Source organism: Phaenicophaeus curvirostris, chromosome Z, assembly GCF_032191515.1.
Source record: "Phaenicophaeus curvirostris isolate KB17595 chromosome Z, BPBGC_Pcur_1.0, whole genome shotgun sequence".
Classification (NCBI taxonomy): domain Eukaryota; kingdom Metazoa; phylum Chordata; class Aves; order Cuculiformes; family Cuculidae; genus Phaenicophaeus; species Phaenicophaeus curvirostris.
The window spans coordinates 26,830,657-26,853,027 of record NC_091431.1 but is presented as its reverse complement, the minus strand read 5'-3'; the positions used below and the strand labels follow the sequence as shown (position 1 = coordinate 26,853,027).

Below are 22,371 nucleotides of genomic sequence, written 5' to 3'. Positions count from 1 at the left end.
GAATGTAAGTTTCTAAGCTGAAGTTCTTTAAATGTGTTAATACACTACCAAGCAAAACTTTTACCTAGAAACCCAGGATTACAGCCATGAAAATCCAAGAGGCTCTAAGGCTTTGACCCTGGGGACAAGAGAAACTCTACAGAAAATTGAGACTGTTGCATAGGTACCCCTAAAGACCTCTAATATTGCTGTACCCCTGAGCAAACTGATTCATGCTGCTCAGTAGAATGCAGTGTCCATACTAATATCTAATCTTGGAAATAGGTGAATGATTAAGTCCTCTCCTTCTGTGATATTTGAAGAATAAAACAAAAAGAAAAGGCATTGAAGACTGCGTAGAGCTGACATTTGGCCAGTACTTCAGGAGCTAAAAAAGATGGGAGGTCAATATAAACCTTTTTTCAAAGCTTATATGGAAACTTCAAAGCAAGCCAGATGCCAATGAAATAGGGTGAGGGGACTGCTTTGCAGACCTCAGACTCAATAAAGGACTGTGGGGAGCATATGCAATGGGGAGGACACCTATTATAATTAGTATTGGGAAATGCGATGAATATGCGTGATTTTTATGAGAAATATAATACGTATGTATAAGTTCACCATCTAAATAACTGCTACTCATAACCATCAGCATACACGCTACACAGATCAATCCCACACATATCCAGTACTGAATTAAAAGAATGCATTCTTCTTAAGACCCCCAATTAGTATTAAGAAATTTCTTTTCCTGATTTTGGTGACAATATCATTAAGCACAGAGCATCAGATGATCACAGCAGCCAGAAACAAACAGTGGGCCTGGTTTGCCTTACGCTACAGTGACGTAAATAGGATATCTCTGTTTTTAAAAGAATGGAATTTATCCAGATTTTTAAAAATGCAATCGAGGGCAGATTTGGCCCAGCTTGTTCAGTGGCCACCAGGGCCCACAATACACATGCAACAATGCACAAATGTGCAGTGGAGTTTGAAAAACATGTTCTCTCTTTTTCCAGAGCATGTACAATGAATATTAAACAACCCCCTGAAGTTCACTTTGCCATTCACCTAGAATGAGCACTGCAATATTGATTATATGCTGCAGTACGCGTAATGCTAATAAGCATTTAAACTAACATAGAGCAGATGTGTGAAGAGTCAGGGCAGTAACAGGGATATGGCATGTAAGGGCAAGATTATTCCATAGCTTTACATATTCCTTTTCTTTCTTCTCTATTTCAAGAAGACAAGACCATTTTCCAAATTGGACTATTTTTGGTAGCCTTAGAGGACAGGAAATGAGATTTCCACATCCAAATGCTTAAGATACCCACAGGCCAATTTTGATTTAGGAAAAAGGAAAAGCTGCCAAGTATCAAAATATCATGTCAAAGACAGGGGTTACCAATTGAATCATAAAGGAAATGGATAGGAAGCTTTGTTAAAAGTGTGGTATATTGAAATTCCCTGTAAGCCACAATGTTTTGTAACCTCATACTTGCATTCTAAATACATTTGAAATAGATTTCAAACAATGCAGCACTAAAGTCTCAGGAAGCTTTAGCTAGGAGGTAGCAAGCAGGAGATGTGACAGCCAATTATTTACATAACTAGAAAGACGGCATACACCACATACAATCCTCATTAGCAGATCTCAAATTTTTCTTGCATTTTCCAAAAAATACCACAGCTAATGCTTCAGCCAGCAGTAAAGTCAGAGCATTTCACTTTCCAGAGTTCACTACAGCTTCCAATTATTAACTAAAATGTGTTTAGTGTCTTTTTTAACTGTTTGGTTTTTTTTTTTAATAAGGCTGCTTGTGGCTTGAAAGAACCAGCATTCACATAGTAATCATCTTAGGCTACAGTAAATTACAGTTAATAGGGTTTATTCTGTTCTGGTTTTGTGTGTTTATGCTTTTAGAGGGTGTCTTCCCCAAATCATCACTTCAATAAACCCCAATCTAAACTTAACATATTATGGGATAAATATATCTTCTGAGGATTGTTTCCTTGAAGAGGCAGTCACAACCCAAAACAAATTTCATTTTTGTTGCAGAGTGAACTTGCACAAAACTGAAGTGAACCATGGATTCTCTGACAAGTATATTGGTGGTCATGAGTACTTGAGCTACAACTAAGTACACAACAACTTAGCATCTAGACAAACCTACTCGGTTTCAGAGTAGTTTTGCTCTGTCTGAAGAAGCCAGGATCTCTAGGAGGCTGTAATACTTTCAGAGATGAACTCAAACTTGATTGGTGAGACTCAGTGGCAGGGACAGTAAGTTCTGCAGCTGAGTGCAGACAAGTGGTGCCCAGAGTGAGGGAAGCTCTAGAGGGAGCTAGGGGCAGGCAACACCTGACTCCCAGATGCGGCAGCTTGCATGTGGGCAGCTGATATGAAGGAAGCATCCTGAAAGCATCTGTGGGAGATTTAAATGGCCTCTAAGGAGCACAGCGAATAGGAGTGGATAAACAGGTACGTGGCACATCAGGAGAGCATGGAGAGGCATTTGGCAAGGCAGTTTGAGCAGACAGGTTGAGCAGGCCAGGGTATGGGCAGGGCTCTGGACTTCAGCCACAAGTACCACAGAATCATAGTGTCCATTTGACAGAACATTAAATACTACTTTATTCCCCTGTACAAATAATTTTAAGGCCAGAAAGCTTCTTTTAAAGATTCATTCTTTCAAGCTGCAATTCTGCGAATAAATTCTGAACACAGAAAATATCCCAGGAAAGATTTGTGGTTTTTTTACACTCAGTTCCTGCTAAACTCATTCCAGCAGGAATCCTTTGTTTTATGAGAATTTTAGCAAATCAAATACACAGCTAAAGAGCAAGACAAAGGTGAAGAAAAAAAACCAGAAAATTAATCATGAAAACCTAAAACTGGAAATGAGAAAAGAAAATTAAGAAAAAAGAAATAGAAGAGCTGGGCTTTTGCTGGAGCCAGATGTTAAAAATAAGCCTAACAATGACAGCCACAGTCAGCCTGATTGACATCACAACATCTGAGCAATGCAGGCCTATGCTTTTGTGACACCAAGTGGTTCATCTCTGAAGGTGCATTCTACCGATCTCTCGAGCATCTTCCCCTGCGTTCAAAAGGCTGTTAAGAGGAAGTTGTATTCAAAAGTACTTACAAAGGCAATGCCCATTAGCCCATTCTTGGCTGGGTTACAGGTCTTAAGATGGTCTTTCATAAGAATGCCACATAATATCAACTAAAGTTCTTTAATTCACTCCAGCCCTTTTCAAATTAAATGTCACTTATTCATATTCAAAATAATGATCCTTTCCGAAGTCAGATGAAGTATTTTCAAGGATCCCACCTAAGAGAAACTATACCAACATTCTGTGAAGACTACCAGACATCTGGTCAATTTATTTTAAAAGGAACTCACAAACAAAAAAAGAATCCCAACAACAGTTAAAACTAAGCATGGCATGGCACAGACTTGTCCCCTTCTCCTATTGCTATTACAGAAGCAAGTCAGAAAACAAAACGTACCAACCAATAAGAACAAAGAAACAAATGCACCAGCATGACTTTCATTTTGTTGAGCCAAATTGTTTCTCAGAATTAACAATTATTGGGACCCAGATGTCTTCAGACTCTCAACAGCAAAAAAATTTGCTCCTATTGACTGTCAGCAGCATTCAGAAACAAAAAAATCCCATTTTCCTTTTAAATTTCTATGTCTAATTAACAATTTAAATTAGTACAATTATGCTTTTTTCTGCTTCCTGTAAGGCAGTCATCATCACAGTTCCTACACATTTTCAAGTCTTCAGGACATCCAGTGAATGCTTTAGAGTGGACCCTGGTCACTGTGTGTCCCTGGTGGACATTTAAGCCAAGCATGTCCAAAATCTCATTTGCTTGCTCATTTCTTTCCTTTCTGACCTTGCTATTAATAGAATTCTGCCTGCAGGAACACAGAAAACATCTTCCTAGCAGGTAAGCACTGCAAATTTCACTTTTCTTTTTTATTCTATTAATTTTCCTCATTTGTCCACAGCTTTCTGACTACACAGTTTCTGAGAATATAACTTTTGCATTAAGCTGCACAAGAAGGAAAATAGATTAAGTGCTCCTGAATGGATACTAGAAGTCAAGCTAGAGACTGTAGAGGATCCTGAAAACTATAGCAGCCCACTGGTAGTATAGTTTTTATTAAAAAATTACTCCCAGGTAAAGCTTGTGCCTACCACAAGTTTCAGATATAAATCATTCATTCCAGCAGTCTTTGCTGCAGCAATGATCACAGAGATGGATTGTTTCTTCCAATGAAGAACAAGAATTTTTTGCCTATCAAGCTAAACATGAAAGAAAGCATCTCCTCAGTCTTCAAACTAACTCAGAACTTTGCAAGACTCATCTTCTGTAACTGAAGGCAGACATCTAAAGTCAGTGTTGTAAAAACCGTTAACACATTTGATTTCTGAATAACCTCACTTTCAATTCAATTTGCTTTAATTTTTACTCCTCTGTTTTCAACTGTTATGTCCAGCGGGCACTCCAACATCCTTGAGGAGAAGCCATTTTCAAAATGGACTGCTACTAACAAATAAGATGTGCAACTGATTTCTATTTCAGTTTTAAATATTTCATCAATATAAGTAACAGCACAAAACCACAAGATGAAGAAAAACAAAAGGCAACAAAACAGAGTTTGCTACTTAGGTATATCTGACCTATCCCGGAACGCTTTGGGAGCCCACTCAGTAAGACTTTGTCTTGCAGCTGTTAATGGGCACAAATATCAGGCTTTCAGTAGCCAGGGGTATGCAAAAGTGGCCTGCAGGGAGGAAACCATTAACTGCCCTGTGCAATCACAGCTACTTCCAGCTGTTTCTGAAACCAGTGGGCACACTGGTTAAAACTTCACACATATTAAAACTTCACCCAAGTACTTGGTGTCTCCATTGAGACATGTTTAAGAAAGAGTCATAGTTGCTGGGAGAAGAAGAAACAGAAGAGACACACACACAGGGACATCACTGAAGTCACAGTTGGAGATGTGCTTTTCAGAGATGCTCCATACTGGAAGAGGAGCTTGTTTGAAGTGACTTCAGGACTCAGTGGGTATGTCCTGAAGGGACTGTAGCCCACAGGTAACATACACTCAGAGTATGACACACCTCAGAGTCCCTGCCCATGGATTACTGCCACCAGGACAGGGACATTCTGAAAGGCACTATGGTTCATGGATAATACAGGCCAGGGCAGGAACTCTCCCAAAGAGACTGTGGTCCATGCATAAACAACACTGGATCCTAGGAGAACAAGACAAAAAACTCAGCAGAAAGAGAACGTTACATGTACAACCTCCAACCCAATTCCTCAAATTGTGGCTGTCTTTCTTGTGACACCACGTCAGCTGGTCCCTACTGGAATGCTACCAGCTCATGATGCTCTTCCAAGCTTCAGTGAAGGAAGATATCCTGGGGACTGTAACCAAGACATATTCATGTGAGGGATACATAAGAAGTATCCCACATGAGAAGATCTCCCACTACCTCTTCCTACACCCCCAGAGATAATGGATTTGTCTCAGTCCAGGCGTTAGAGTTTCACAAATTCTTGTATCCTCTAAGAGCGGCTGCATTAATTAAAACTCTGAAACACTTTCAAACCTGAAAGATTGTTAAGTGTAAGTTATTTAAAATGCATACTATAAGTTTTCTTTGTTTTAAAGTAACAAATTACTACCGTATAGGACCTGTTTCTAAGCAAGTAGCAAGCATTAACACCAGTGACTCCATAGGTAGTATTATTATCCTTGAGGTGGTATTAAATAATCCCAGCCAGCACGATGTCAGGCTGAATTGTTGGAAGCATTGCCTTTAATATGCAGTATTAAACCTATATCTGAAGTATTTACAGTCCTCTGAGAACCTGGAGATTAGTGCTCTGCAAACTAGGCTATCCCTGGAGTTCTGAGTAAATCACATTTTTGCAATTGCATTCTATCAACCTAAACTTCCACTGCATATTTGTTTAAATACTGTACACTTGTCTTAACCGGCTGTGCAATATTTGTGCCTTCTTTTAGAAGCCCACATGTCAATAAATGCCTGGATTAGAAAACACAAGGTTATGACACAGCTTCAATGGGAAAAGTGCTCTTATTTCACTCAGACTTGAGAACAGTGGTAAAATCATATGCCCCTTTACAAGTACAGGCCATGCACTGTTTGCTTAAAGGCGGATAGGCTAAACATTGCAGCATTTACAGGAAGCATTAGCACGAAGTGGCCAAGAGTAAATTCACTATTACTAGCTTCATGTAAAGGTAGCCCTTGACCCATAATCTTTTCAAGGGTGGTGCATGTGGGGATCTTTTTAAGCTGAATTTGAATTTTTAGATACTTAAGTACTGTTTTCAAGCTTTTATTTGTCACAGAAGCAGAACAAGTAACTTCTTTGTGAAAGATTGGGATTTCAAGTTGACATTTGTCATTCAAATAGTCAAGAGAATTAATAACAGATAATTCTGAACTCATGAGATTACTACTTTCCCACTCTCTCCACCTTTTACAAGCCTTTCAGTGCAAGTTCTAGTATATCACGAAGAAACATAATACTATATTTTATGGCACACTATACTTAGAAGTAAACCACTCTTTAGATGCACAAATACCTCAACAGTGCACAGAAGAATATGGTGCACCCAGGAAAATGGAATTATTACACCCGCAACAGACAGCTTTCCCCTTTACATGGGAAAATCCTCCTAGGACTCTAGCTCATTAGAACTTGAAGATGGTATTATCTCTTTTTTTATTCTAATACTTAAATCTGTGTGGAAAACTCCAGGCAGATGGTATCACCCTCTTTGTGCAAAGACTTACCTATCAATCATTCAGCATAGCAAGCCAGACTTTGGCTCCCTGCACTTCATGCTTTCTTTCTGATACCAGAATCTAGTAAATTACTTACTCTAGAAGATTAACATCAATTTTCTTCAAAGAAAGCAGTTGTCTTCAATTTCAAATCAAATAAAAGCTCTCTTATCTAATTGACATCACAGATAACAACCAAGAGACTTCAGAGTTTTTTATCACCTGAAATTCACATAGAATGCTAAAATAGTAACACACTAAGAGACTTCTCACAGCTTATCCACAATATGAAATAAAGATATACCGAACAACTTCACATTTTTAGATGTCTTTTCCTGCAGACTTATTCTGATAAAGTATCATTATTTGAAAATTACTTCAGAGAAGCAGAGTTCAAATAAGCACATCCACAAGTGGAGCTATTTAGTAATAGCTACAGAGACTAAATTTACATCTACTTTAATCAGAATTAACTTTCAAGTGTGAACAAGCTCCTTATTATATTCTTGGAAACAGGGGCTGAATTACAATGATCTAGTTAGAATACAGCTGCACAGATATACAAAGAAAAAATAATTAAAAATATGATTAAAAAAAAAGGTTCTTATTAAAGCTTTTATTCAAAAGTCACTGCCATAAGAACACAGAGGCACGGGCCAGAGAAGAAACACTCCAAAGTAGTTACAACCCCCATGTGAATGATGTGAAAAGAATAGTTACAAATGCATCTCCAAGTGGACGTATTGCCTGAAGAAGATGTTTTTACAGTAGAATACATATGCCCACAGACTAAGTACACCAAAAGTTATTTTATACAGTTGCTTAAATAAATATATACATATATATATATATACACATACATAATCCCTGCTTAGACTCATTTGTCCTAGCTAAGCTGTAGGAGGGAAGTAGAGATGGGAACCTAAAAAATCAATCAAACAATTCTGATTAATTTTTTTCTGTCTTACAATCTTTCAATTTAAGAGAAGCAACAGTGGTTTTAACTGCTTAGAAAGGGGCACACAATTTATATTAGTGAGAAGTGATTCTGCTGGCATGGCAATTGCAGACAAGATCCCACATAGAACACCAGCCAGATTTCTTGACCGTTCTGATATTTTCAGACAACAACGACTGCTTCATTAAGGAATTTCACTTTGTAGGATTAATGGTAGCAGCAGCATAGAAACAAATATATTGTACAGATTAACTGTTACAATGCCTAGCTAACGTATTTGTATGTTTAAACCTATATTGGAGTCACTATGTGTCACTACAGTGAAGTCACTGTGGTGAAGTCACCATGTCAGGACCACTGAAACTGTGCCACAGTTTGAATGAGGGTGCCTAATGAGAATTTTTAAACAGTAACTGGTTTTCATTCTTTCTGGAGAGAGCATGAGAGCAAGTCAAATCAGTCTGAAAAAATAATCGGACTCATGGACTCATGGACTATGTAGGAATAGCAGAAGCAGCTTTTAACAAATGTTGATGCATGAAAACCAACATCAAAGAAACTAAGTTAAAATTGTTGTGAACATTTTATAGAGGGACAATGAAAAAAACCAGAGTTTTGAGGAGAATATAATCAGACGTTTTTCATTCTTTTATCATTCTTTTCTTCTTTAATTTTTTGTGTGTGTACATTATTCCTCAGATTTTATGAGCAAAATCTTCGGTTGCAGACACAAGGATACTGTACATGCTAACTTATGAAAGATGAAGGTATAATGGAACAATAGTAAATAAATCAGAATTAATTTTAATGACCTTTCACAAACCTGCAAAGGAAGATAATGCTTTTTTTACCTTCACATGTTTCAGGTAGAGAAGTTGTGTTTTAGCTCATATGTTAATAGATTTTTATTTATGTTTTCCTGTAACTAAAGTATATTTAATATATTTGTACTCCCTCCTTTTATGCCATCCTTCACTTTTATTGCTAGATTTGTGCATAAACAAATACTGCATTAGAAACGCACGTATAAAAACAATTGAAAAATAAGTAAGCAATAAATAGTTTCATCAGGAAGTAAAAACCTTCTGAAGCAGATTGGCAACTTTGTGGAAGCAAATACCTTAACTATGATGCAAAAAGCAGGAAGAAAAACACTAAGAGATACAGAGGGAAACAAATTCCTGAGTGTTAACCCAAGGATAAACTCTGAAAGCAAGTGCAGGATTCACACTGACATCCACACAAACTGAAGACCCACAAAGCTTTCAGGACTGTGCCCTCTGCCTCAGCTCTGGCATGAATTCTACTAGCTGTGGTGGAGGTTTTCATTGTTAACAAACCAAACACCTTGTTTCCACTAGAGATTATTTTAAAGGTCCTTTCAAGGCAGCCAGCTGGAAGGCTGTGATCTCTAAAGTTCCCAACATAAGATTCACTTGATGGCCATTACACTTTACCTTTGGACTCCTTTCTCTTAGATCATTTCTTCAGGAAGGCCTTACTAAATGAAACCTGTGAAACCTTAATCCATCTGAGTCTGGCACATACATCATATCAGTTAGACACATAACAATAAGAGACAACACCACCACCATGACATTTTAGCCATTTTGAATGCAAAAAGGGTGGACACAGGCCATGCATTGTGTTCCTTGGGATACAAGCAGTCAGTCAAGTTTCAATGCTTGCAAAAAAAAATCAAAGGTACCTCTACATGGTAATTGGCCTGAGTTTCTAAATGATCCTTCTAGCACAGAGACAAAAGAGATAGGTTTGATGTTAAGGTGGTGCTACTCTTAATCATATACCAGGAAATAAATGATATATGTTCCAAGTGTATGTCAAAAATTAGCTCGAAGTTACTAGCCCCCAGCAAACACATTATACCATCCACTTCAAGAAAGGAATCCCTGACTGTAGCTAGATGTCAATGCTGCCATATGTAAAAGAGCCATTTGAACTGAATCACCCAGCTCTCTATACACACAGAAATCAGGAATAGCATCTGAGAATGACAACCTTCCTACAGTATGCTTTTCCCGCACAGGCAAAAGCCAGTAGAAAATGGGGCAAGGAGTGAAGATTGTTTTGCTGGAAGTAATAAAAAGGACAGCATCTAAAGCACTCGAGATTTTTTTTGTTTACATTGAAGACCTCGGTTCAGGTCTTAACTAACAAGGCTTAATTTGACATGAACAATCCACAAGATCACCTCCACTTTTCTTTGCATTCTTCATCTCTTAATCCTCTGATCTAGCTGACACTATAATTTAAACACTAAAGATAATAAGCTTACTCTCTAAGAGACTTATTGTTAACAAGATCTAAGACAAGTGTGTTTGGTCAGTCTGGATTACAGCCTATCTTTTATTTGCTTTTTGACTGTGTCTATTTAAATGGTGTTTTCCCTAGATGAGTGACTTGCTTCCTCATAATTCTTTAAATAAAGAGTCAAACCAGTGGCACTTAGAGCAACTAAACAGCATTTTCACATAGAATTTACTACTCTTGACTTGTGGTCACCTCTGTTTTCCATCTGCAGCACACAGAGTAGGTGGCTGCACAACAAAAATAGATCAAAACCAGAGACCTCTTACCATAAGCATTAAAGGCTCTCTTTATGCCTTTAGGCTATAACAGCCAAAGGGTGGACATTTCATTTTTACATTTTGTTGTACAGCAAAGTTTCAAGATATGCTCTCTGTAGGGTTTGTATTACAAAACTAAATATGTCAAATATAACAGGAGAAAACTTTTTATCTCCATATGTCAGCATAATAACTAAACTACTGGAGTAGATTTTTAAATGCATTTACATCTGCATGTCTTGTGAAACACATTTACATTTGCATGTGTTGTGAAACACCAGTTAACCAGTATACAACATACTGAGACTGCAAACAGACTTACGAAGCCCTTAGTCTTGTAAATAATCAGGAATTACTTTTAAAAAGAGTAAAAAAGTAAACTGCAAAATTTAGACAAGTTTTGAAAATGTAATAATACAAATAAAGAGAAACCGCATCAGGAGACAGACAGCACACACCAGATAGAAACAATGTAGATGAAGCCAGCACTCACAATATGACTTTCAAGGCTGCAAACTATTTCCCTTGCTGATCAGAAGAATCAGTGCCATTACACTATGCCAAGAAGTCTTGTGTACCCTTGTACATCATGATAGCAAGAAAACAACGAAAGGGAGACATAAAGGAAAAGCCTTTTATCTACGGGACAGTATACATTTTACTGCTTTTTAATTACAGCAACAATTTAAAACCAACTCATTCTTAGCTAGCACTTAACATGTTGGTTTTACACTGGAGTTGTAAATGCTAATTTATTTTTATCTGATAAATAATAACCATGTCATCTCTAGCTAAATAATGCTTAGAAAAACAAGAACAACACATACACTTGTCCTAAATAAACAGTGCATCTTGCAGTAAATTGATAATAACATGCTGCTTTACAAATACACACCGCATACTCTAGACAGTGTTTATCCTATTGACTCAAGACATACCTTTCTTGTGAGGTATTTTTTCAGTTGTTATAAATAAAGGAATTCAGGTGGAATAATTGCAACTCTTATTCTGTTTCACTAGTCAATACAGAATAAATAAATTATTCTATATCTGTGTGAAATGATTTTTCTTCCTTTTGAAATGGTAGGAATCTGAACTTCCTATTCACAGCACAAAGTAACCTTGGTTTATTTAATATTAGCTAAGTTTCTCTTTATAACTGCAAATTGCATTGCAGTATAGAAAGTGACTTGCATCTTGAGTGTTACACTGTGGTTAATAATGCCAATGTACTAATTGATCCTCCTTAAGACACTGAAAAAGACATCACTCAGACAACTGTGCTTTTTAGGTCATCAACATTTCTATATTTAAGAGCTATAAAAAAGAGGAGAAGGGAAAGGAAGGGGAGTTTCCCTAATCACAGCTCACATTGAGGAATTATAAAGGTTTAATAGACAGCACTCTTACATAGCCAGTTCTGTCCAGAATATCAGCAGACAGAGTCTTTCTTCCCATCTAAGTCAGTGGAACTTACACCTGTGTTTCTTAAAGCACAGATAAGTGAGGAACTTTAAGCTTTAGATTTCAAAAGTGACTGCTAATTTCAAGGGTTTCCTCTTTCAGAGGACACGTCAGTGTTTACCTCCCTTCACCTCCATTGTTTCTCAGTAAAACAGAGACAGCAATTTATATTCCTATTCTAGTAACACATAAGAATTTCCATAAAAAAACTAGAACCACACTCTTTGAGGGGCTTTAGAGAATGTTTTGGTGAATATCCTCAGAAGAAAGTTACTATTCCTCAGTTGATTACTCCTGAAATCTGGTGTTATGTATATGCTTCTTCTACTACTTTACTACTACTTCTTCTGCTACTTTACTACAACTTTTCTTTTACTACTTCTAGCTACTTTAAGGAGACAAAATAGCATAAAAGAGCAAGGTCTGCAGGCAGTCTTGATGGGCTTAACGGGAATGCTTACCAGCTTTAGGCATAAAGTCAGCTACGCACAGACTCAGCCAGAACGTTGTCCTCCAAGTTTGTGACACCACCCTGCCCAACCCTTCATCAGCCAATTCATCTGTATCTGTGTTCCCACTCAGAGACCGTGGCAGCAGATCCAGGGGATCAGTGGATAGTGGTACAACTGCCTCTTGTGCAGGCTCTGACTTCCAGTTGCAATGGCAAGTGCCCTGGTCCAAGCTGTTATTGATAACCAAGTGCTGACCTGTGCCCCTGGGCCCTGCCCAACTACCTGGAGGTTTACTGCAGCCCTGACCCAATAAGGTCACATACCTGGCGCACCCACTTCAGCCTCAAGGTGAAGAGCATGCATGTCAAAAGCGATCAGTTCTCCCTACTTTGCCATGGCCTGTAGTAATCAAGGATAGACAGGCCATTCCCATCAGCATTGCCAAGGAGCCACAGAGCAGTGCTGCACAACCCACTTTTGGTTCCTGGACTTCTAGTTCAAGAAATCTGTCTGACAGACACTTAAGTGAACGACGAAGCCTGATGGCAACAACAATGGGGAATTAATACTGCCCAAACTCTTACAGAATCATAGAATCAACTGGGTTGGAAAAGAACTGTAAGATTATCAGGTCCAAACGTATCTAGCAGAATGTAAGTTTCTAAATTATCAGAAATTCTTTAGCAATTTGAGATCATTGCCTTTAAAACCAAAGTCATTTGAGGGCATACTGGTCTGCAAGATTAGTCCTTGAAGCGCAGCTATAGGCAAATACACAGTAAGTGTTTTGCTGACATTCAAACACTGATTTCTAGCTCACAGAAGTATTATTATGATCACAGGTAATAGGATACACATATCATTACCTTCATTACTGAAACAACAGGGCTATACTACTAGGTGGATAGTTTCACCTCTGAGTATATGCTGGACACTTGTAAAGAGCTATCAGCCAGAGTTTGCTTTCCCTCATGTTGTTATTTATAATGTAGAGCTCACTTGCCTTTGCTCTTAGGATGGCACAAGCACCTTAAAGGCCCTGAAGGTCTTTTTGGCACGAGTTTTAAAATGGAGTTGGGAGGTATCCCAAATGTAGGGCCAACTACGTTATCATCCCATGTAAATGTCTCACATAGAGCTAATTTGACTTCTCAGACATTATGATGTTAATGAGACATTCTTTCACCAAGCACTGGAAGAAAAATTGTGGCACTCTTTTCTAGGGAAAGTTGGAAGCAAAGCAGCTGGAGGCATAGTTGCTCTCAGGCTGAACAGGAGTCAATAAAAATGTGCTGTTGCAAAAAGCACAACAAACGACAGCACATTTAACTGGATATAAAGTCCCAAGATGTGAAGAAAACCTAATGCTTAGCTAAAATACTGTGTCTAGTTTTAGGCATTGAACTTCAGGATTTACAAAAAACACCTAGAAGGTCCAGAGGAAACCACAAAATAGGTATTCTAGAAATTCTAGAAAACATGACCTATGAGAAGAAAGACTTGTAAACAAAAAATAAAAATTATTTGATTATTTAAGATTATTATTTAAGATGATTGAGGGCAACATACTAACATAACCAGACCCCCAATCCATTCCCTCTGATACTTCTTTCTCTCTGCCCCCTAAGAACAGGAAAGTGCATTTCCACTTGCACTCGCTGCACTCACACGACCAGCACTTGCTCAGTATAGAATCATAGAACGGTTTGGATTGGAAGGGACCTTAAAGATCATCTAGTTGCAAATCCCTGCAATGGGTAGGGACATGTCCCACTAGATGAGGCTGCCAGCATCCTCTGCTGTTCACCTACCAAAGTCCCATGAAGTCCTGCTTCTACTACAATAAGGAAACTGAGTCTGACTTTCTTCTGATGCAGCAGCTCAACAGTTCCTGGGAAACGGCATTATCGACCATGGCCAGAGTCCTCTGAAACGCTGTGGCATACTGCAAAGCCAACCGTGACCTTGAAACTGTATAATAACCCCAGTGCTTCTGGTTGCACGCAATTTCTGGGAAGTTCCGTTCGATTTTGTCATGTTTCCAGGCACAAATCGCGTCCTGGCAGCGGATTCCTCTCCCACCCAAAGGCTCCAAACTCGCGGCTCCCACGCTCAGCGCGGCCCCCGCCCCGCGCCTCGCCCAGGAACGGGGCCGAGCCGCGGCCGCCCCAGCCAGCCCCGGCGCTTCCTCGCAGTCACGCAGCCCCCGAGCAACCCTCCCCGGCCCCGCCTTCCTCCTCCGCCCCGTTCCCGGAGCGGGGAATGGCCGGGCGGCCGCCCCCGGTCCGGCAGCAGGTGGGCAGGGCGCGGGGCTGCGGGCAGCGCACGGAGCCGGCGGAGCTGCGGGACGCCGCCCGCTGCCCGGTGGTGGACGCCGACGGGAGGAGCATCCCCTTCGGAGCCCTGTACGGGGCGCAGAAAGCGATCGTGGTGTTCGTGCGGGTGAGGAGAGAGAGAGGCTGCCCCGCAGGGCCGGCCGAGCGGGCCGGAGTTCGGACACGGGCTTTGCGGGGAGCCCCGCGGGGTCGCAGGAGCTGGGCGGGAGCGGAGGGGAGGAAAAACACAGCAAGGGTCAGTTCTGCTCGAAAAAAGTTCCGTTCTTTGGTAAAATGACACCCTATTTATCCGAAAGGAAATAATCCTTCGGCCGCGGCTTGAGGGAAACGAGTGCCGCGTTCGCGACTTCCCGGCTGCCAAGCCAGCTCTCGCATTCCTAAACTACCTAGAGATAAAGATATCAGCAAGGCCGCAAGCCCAGCGGCCTTGTTCAGGTTTGGATTCAACCAGAATCCGAATTTAGTGACTGCAAAGAACTTTATTCTTTCCTGTTACCAGTTCCCTATCACCTTCAGAATGGTTTGTGCCTAAAGTCAGAATCTGATGCTCAGTTGCTGGCGATTACAGCTGTTTCTGACATGTTCAACTCGCTACGTTGCAGAATTTTTTATGTTACACTTGTAAGGAGTATGTAGAAGACCTGGCAAAAGTCCCCAAGGAATTTTTACAAGTAAGTACTCTGCTTTTAATATGTACATGGGATTATTGTAGTCGAGCAGTTTCATTATATCACTCTGCAGGCTTGTGTGAGGCTTAAATCTTCTAGGAATCAAAAAAGGGCTCAGAAGAAAGTTAGAGTTCTCACTGTTTGCTACAATAGCCATAACGTATCTGCCTAAGAGACAGAGGAAAGAAAGGATGTATTGCACTACATGCTCTGTTGCAGCAGCATTATTTCTCCCTGCCCTGTTTGCTTGGTGCTGGTTTTTCTGCTATGCTCTGGACAGTTAGACGACATCTAGTAGGAATTTTCTTTGGTATTAGTAGTGAGTGCCCTGGGCAGCTGCCGCCTTCTGACCTCTAAATAACTACTGCCCTTTTCATTATGCTGCTATGGCTAACTGATGGTTGTGCCTGGAACAAGATCAGAAAATTGATCTGTGTTTAAAACAGTGTCTTTTTCTATAGTTATTTGTAAGCTGCATCAGTTGTGTGACCTGTTCTCCAGACAGCTGCGCAAACAGGAGTGACATAGTGACAGAAAGGAGAAATGGAGTGGACAGAGGTTGCTGTGGTCACGTACTTGTTGGGTGGTAGGAGGTAGCAGGGAAAGACAATGATCCCCCGCTAAATGTGGAAGGGCTGTCTGTCTCTTCTAGGTTGCTGATTGAAATGCTGTCATATTTTATTCCCAACAACAGCATAGCCAATGACAGAGACTCTGCTGACAGCTAGACTTAGATGGACTAGGAACTTGGGGATGGGAAGGGGCAATTTCTTTGGCAGCTCCCTTTATTGGGGCAGATTCTTCTAAACTGCTGGATCAATGTTACTCAGAATGACAGTTTCTTAATTTGTCTGCTTGAATAAATATGTTCAGAGAATCAAAACCGTCTGTGCTTCTCCTAGTGTGCGTATTCTGTTTTTAGGAGGGCTTGTTTTCATAACAAGCAAAATAATTTTGTATGGGAAAGGCAAGTATCATACTCTGATATTAAACATATTTTAATAACTGTTTTACTAGCATCTAAATGAAAGTTTTAGCCTGTGTTTTAGACTCAGGCCTAATGTCGCATCTGCAAAAGACAGCAGTACATGCAGATGCAAATTATATCTATTAATGAGCATACTTGCATGTAAATCACAGATGTGTGTGGACCAGTGTTTGCATGCTGCTTCTTTACATGCATGTGCAACTGAGTGGAAATTTTGAATTTCCAAAATCATAAAAGCAGGTTGCAATAATGCTACAGAAAAAAATGAAGATTTACACATCTATAACTTAAAAGTTAGCTTTAAAAATAATTTTTTCTCTTAATAAATTGATGCAGCTGCTAACTGCGTGCAGGCTGCACACATGTAAGTGATGATAATTTCAAATAATTTTAAGGCAGATCACTGTGATCATTAACTCGGGACACAAGATTCAGCTACTGCTTTCCAGACAGGCAGAAACGGCCAAGTTCCTCTTTACAATTTCAATCACTGTTCTGTTCTAGGAAGCAAATGTGAGGCTTATAGTTATCGGACAGTCATCTTATCATCACATCAAGGTAAATAAAGTAGTCATTAAATACATTGTATCCTCTGTTATCTCTTAATGGTCTGCATTGAGGAATTTCACTCTGAGTGAAAGGAGAGTCATTTGCAACCACAGAAAAAGAGGACAATATTCTAATAGCAGTATGTGAATACAGCAAATTACTAAACCTTTCAGTTTAAAAATCACTGGGCTTTGCTAAGGAAACGTCATCTTTTCCTGATTTCGCTGGAAGCTTTGTTTTCATGAAAACTTTGAGGGCTAACAATTTCTGACCTTTAATTTAACATGACAAATCCACAGGTTTCATAATCGGGAGAGTGGTGTGGCAGGGTGGCAGTATTTTTCCACTGTCAGTAGATCCTAACTAACTACTGTCTTAACCTTAAAAGTATTACTGTTTTTTTATGCATATATTTTGCAGCCCTTTTGCAGTTTAACTGGGTATACACACGAAATATATGTAGATCCACAAAGGGAAATTTATAAAACACTTGGCATGAAAAGAGGTGAAAGTAATAACGTGTCAGGTAAGAGTAATTTTCTCACCTTGTTCGGATTTACACAATATAAAACAATAATGCTCTGATAAAAATTGTATGGTAACAGTGTAAATACAAAGGGACTTGCCCATCAAATTGTCTCTTGCAAGCTTATATTTTGTGAAAACACTTGTAATCAGAAAACTCTTAACTATTCATAGCAGCTGTTGAATTTCTTTGTTCTCCTTACATACTTTTTTATTTCTAGATAACAAGCGTTTTGTCATTTTGTTTAGTGCAGAGCCCTCACGTAAAATCAAACACGCTCCTGGGAAGCATTAAGAGTATGTGGAGAGCGATGACTAGCCCTGCTTTTGATTTTCAAGGAGACCCTGCTCAGCAGGGAGGAGCTTTGATTTTAGGCCCAGGTGAGCTGCTTTGTCCTGTATGAAAGTTACAGTCCCCTCCTGTGGCTGTTTGCTTCAGTGCTACCATCTTGGCTGTCGTCCCTGTGGATCCCGAAGAGACAGTGTGATTTTTCCGGCCAAAGGAACCCGTGGAAATGTCATTGTGTAGTCCCACCTCCCACAGAGGTGGCACAAAGCAGATCACTGTCCTGCAGAAATCAATTAGAGTGCTGATAGAACAACTGCTTTGAAGTTTGAGGGGGGTGGGTGTTGACATCATGGTGTTCTCTTACATTCTGCTTTCACATTTGATTCTAGGCATTTAACTCCGTTTTAGTAGAGGAATATGGCATTAAGAGGCTGCAACATGACAAAGCCGTCTCATCAAATCATTAGGAAACATAATGCTATGGCAGATTTAATTCCGTTAGATGCCTTAATGTTCCTTGCCTCTATAACTTAATTTTAAAAAAGTCTTTGTCATTGTTTAAAATATAGTATATCGTTCCTCTGCTGAGCTAGTACACATTTGCACAAGAACTAGTAGGAAATCTGAATGCTTCTTTGATTCACTTATGTCTTTGAATAAATACATATTTTATTTGGCTATTTACATGTTATTCTTATTCCATTCCAGGCAATGAAGTTCATTTTTTGCACTTTGATAAAAACAGGCTGGATCATGTTCCCATTAACACAGTTCTGCAGCTGGCAGGAGTTAAAACAGTGAATTTCACAAACCAACACCAGATTATTGACATATGACGCTGATAAAATAGATAAACACTTTTACATGTACTGTACAAGAACAATTCTCCAGTGAATTCCCACTGGCATTGGTACCGTTGTGTCTTTAAGGGACATCTTAAACCTTATCTAGAAAATCCGAGCATAGAATAAACTACCTGGCATGGACACAACAGTGCTATTTCCGTTGCATATAAGGTAATAAAATCTAAAATACAGCTGAGGCTTAATGCAAAAAGTCCTGTTGCTTATTATTTCCTCATCAAACAATCTTGCTAATCTACTTTAAAAATCTTTGTTCAAGATGCTCTAAACTAAAAAATCTGGGTTTGCTCAGGAAGAACATGGGAATCTTGCCTTCAGCAGATCACACTGGCTTTCAATACAATACCTCTCAGTAATGGTTTAAAGCTTCCAGAACCATGTGACAATCCTGTATTAAGATCACAGTTTTGAACGCTGGGACTGAAGCTTATGCCTGCTTTTGCGTCTGGCACTGGCAAACATTATAAAATATGTTATAGTTTTAAATAAATAGCTTAGTTACATCATTCATTGTCTGCAATTCTTTTGTGTCATGCAAAAAAGTGGGTCTGTAAGACCAGTGTCTTAAGCATATTTCTGATCAGGTTGTCCTCCTTTTGTTGTTAATATATTTTTAGAAACATTTTTATTATCTTTCTTTAATTTGCCAATTAAAGTTCTAGCTGGGCTTTGGCCCTGCTGATTTTCTCTGCATCATCTCACTTCGTCCTTGTAGTCCTCCTGAGATGCCTGCCCCTTCTTCCAAAGCTCATATACTTTTCTCTTTTTTCTGAGATGCACCCAAACTCTCTGCTCAGCCAAGCTGGTTTTCTTCCCTGCCAGCTCATTTTTTGGTACATGTGTATGGCCTACTCTTGTGCCACTAGGATTTCATTCTTAAAGAGCACCCAGCCTTCTTGGGCTCCTTTGGCCTTAAGGACTGCCTCCCAAGGAACTTTATCAACCAGCCTTCTGAACACTCCAAAGTCTGCCCTCCAAAAGTCCAAGGTGGGTGTTCTGCTGAGCCCCTTTCTCCTCCTAGAACTGAGAATTCTATCATCTCATGATCGCATCATGCCTGAAGAGTTTGTAGCTAACCATGGTAGCACTCCAGTTATGTGAGTTGTCCTGCCATGTTTCCATGATGGCAATTATATCATAGTTTTCTTGCCATACAATGACTTCTACTTCCTCCTGTTCATTGCCCATACTGTGTGCATTGGTGTAGATGCACTTCAGTTGTGCTATTGATCCCGCTATGCTCCTGAGGGGAATAGTCTTAATTCCTAAGTGACTACTTGATGTAGTTTCTATCCCATCAATAACTTTTGCATCTTTGCTGCCAGTAGAAGTGCCATCCCCCACTTCCTCTGAGATGGCAGACCAAAGGTCCTCACTAGCATACTATCCCTCAGACACTGGAGTACCATTCCCAGGCTTTTTTCTGTCAAGCCGGATTTGTCTTCCTCCCCCTTCATATCTAGTTTAAAGCTCTATTGATGAGCCCTGCTAGCTTCTTGGTAGGCATCCTGTTGTCCCTTGGAGACAAGAATCCCCCATCCTTTGGCAGCAAGTCTGGTGTTGTGCAGTCCAACCCGTGGTCAAAACCCCCAAAGTTAAGTACTTGCTTTCCTGTGAAGATTTGCAGCAGAATATTCTCCCTTGTATGTATGCACTGTCTTTCAGAGCAAAAGGTCTCCAAAAAAGTGTCTGCAGTTATTTCTGCCCCTGACGACTCAGCTAAGGACAACAGTGTTTGGTTTGCAGTTCCGTCAGATTTTGTATTACCATTTTTTCTAGAAATATTTTTGTTCAAAATCTATTGTTTTCCCTATAATAGGTGTGTTCTCTTTCATCCATGAGCCACTTCTTTTTAGAAGTCTGAAAATAAGTTTGTCCAGGATTTATGGAGGAGTGTATCCTCCTATGCACTTTCTGATCTCTGGCCTTCACTGTAATATGCTCCTATGTGCTGTATATCTGTATATCTCACCTGCAAATTCTCTCCCTGTTAAAGACTTAACACTAAAGCAATTGTAAAAAGGTATTCTATGAAAAGGATTGTCTGTGCATCCATTAAAGTCACTGGCAGGCACAGAGCAAGCTCTGGAGAGCTCTGTATCATTAAAAGCATGTGAAATTAAATGCAGTGTTCCTTGACAAAAAATGAAAGGCTTGCTTAAGAAACATAATGATACCGACCAATGTAATTCCATTAAATGTACTATGCCTTAGCACCTTATTAATTACATACACATTTTGATATGGTGTGTTTAGAAGCATATTATTAGTGTAAAAATACCATGTTCAGTTCCCTGCTTTGACTAAACAGCACTTGGCACAGGGCTAAAAGCGGTCATGTGCAGACTCCGAACCCACATGATGTCAGGGCTGGCCAGAGGCTTCCTCAGAACTAGGCATGACAGGCTGGGTCCGGCAGCTGGGACTCACAGAGGTGTAAAGTCTGCTTGGCATGACCACTGCCCCTAGATGCACAAATGAGGAGCTGCCCCTCCTTCCAGGGCTACCCCAGCTCACCAGATCCTTTGAGTATGTTGGCAACTCTGAAATGCAGCCACTTTACTTAAACCACAGCGGAAAGCAACCTAGAAAACTGGTCCTATGTTTGTAAAAATGAAGGTAAGAAAGACAGAATACTTACACTATTTGCAAAGAGAAAGAATGATAAATATTCAGTCTGTAGTGCTTCATTCACTTGATCATCGCTGCAAAGGGCACTGACTCTAGTTCCACTTTCATTTTGCAATCTTTAAACTTCCTTGTCCTTAGTGCTTTTGATTTTAAAGGAAGCATTTGGCTAGCTGCTATTCTGTGTGTTTTGCTTTTGGTAGAATGAAAATAACATTCAATGGGAAGAGTTCTAGTGCCACTAATACATTACCTAAAACTAACACCAGCTAAAAGAACTGTGGACTCTGAAAAGTGATTGGCATGAATTAAGATGTAGTTTAACGGCTCTGTAGGTTGAAGTCATCCACCCTCATCATTTCAATACTGACAGGAAACATACCGCAACCTCTCTGTTATCCCAGCAAAACCACTTCTTCAGGAGGTTTCACAACATGCAGACAAACAAAATACAGGGAAGAAGTCTGAGAGGTGGATTCAGTCGAATGGGAACCCCAGCACCTTGCATCTGGCCAGAGCTTCATGGAGTTTGCTGATGCTCTTCAAGACAAAGATACCCACGTATGTAATGAATTGTAACAACGACGGCCTCATTCATCCATGGAACAAGTGGGTTTTGAAGCGTCTGGTGTTACTTAGAGGTAAGTATTTCTAAAAAAGTTACACAGTGAAAGGTGGAAACCAGTACTCAGCAGAAGGTAGAATATTTTAGCAATGGCTTTCGTCATGGGCAATTAGCCAGAGATGAAGAGGTTTTCAGGTATTTGAACTACTAGCTGGATTTATTTCAACATCTGTTTTAAAATGACAGTGTGTTCTAAAGTACCACTGTGTGTGAGAAGCAGACCCAGCTCTTTCAGCTTTCCAGATAAATCCATTAAAGGAGGTTGTAGAGAGGTGGGTGCTGGCTTCTTCTCCCAAGTGACAGGTAACAGAACAGGGGGGAATGGCCTCAAGCTCCGCCAGGTGAGGTTCAGACTGGCTATCAGGAAAAAATATTTTCACAGAAATGGTCACGGGACACTGGCACAGGCTGCCGAGGGTGGTGGTTCAGTCGCCGTCCCTCGAGGTATTTAAGAGACGGTAAACAAGGTGCTGAGGGACACGGTTTAGTGGTTGACAGGAACGGTTGGAGTCGCTGATCCAAGAGGTCTTTTCCAACCTGGCGGTTCTACAGTTCTGCATGAGGCGCTAAGGAGGACGGGGCAGGGCACAGCGGACCCGTT

The 22,371-nt window shown here is 40.0% G+C and overlaps 2 protein-coding genes across 2 annotated transcripts in view; both read left to right on the top strand.

Annotated features, from left to right (window-relative positions):
* The first annotated feature begins 14,465 nt into the window (after positions 1-14,465).
* LOC138733306 (peroxiredoxin-like 2C) lies at positions 14,466-19,023 on the top strand. The gene is made up of 6 exons (XM_069880384.1): positions 14,466-14,741; positions 15,238-15,306; positions 16,796-16,849; positions 17,261-17,366; positions 17,615-17,746; positions 18,363-19,023. The coding sequence occupies exons 1-6, from the start codon at positions 14,562-14,564 to the stop codon at positions 18,488-18,490; spliced, it is 669 nt and encodes a 222-aa protein (XP_069736485.1). The 5' UTR covers positions 14,466-14,561; the 3' UTR covers positions 18,491-19,023.
* A 2,538-nt stretch (positions 19,024-21,561) lies between these two features.
* CDC14B (cell division cycle 14B) overlaps positions 21,562-22,371 on the top strand; it is a 50,487-nt gene continuing 49,677 nt past the window's right edge. The window contains exon 1 of the mRNA XM_069880609.1: positions 21,562-21,786. Within this exon, the coding sequence (XP_069736710.1) occupies positions 21,681-21,786 (106 nt within the window). The 5' untranslated portion in view covers positions 21,562-21,680. The remainder of the gene's footprint in view (positions 21,787-22,371) is intronic.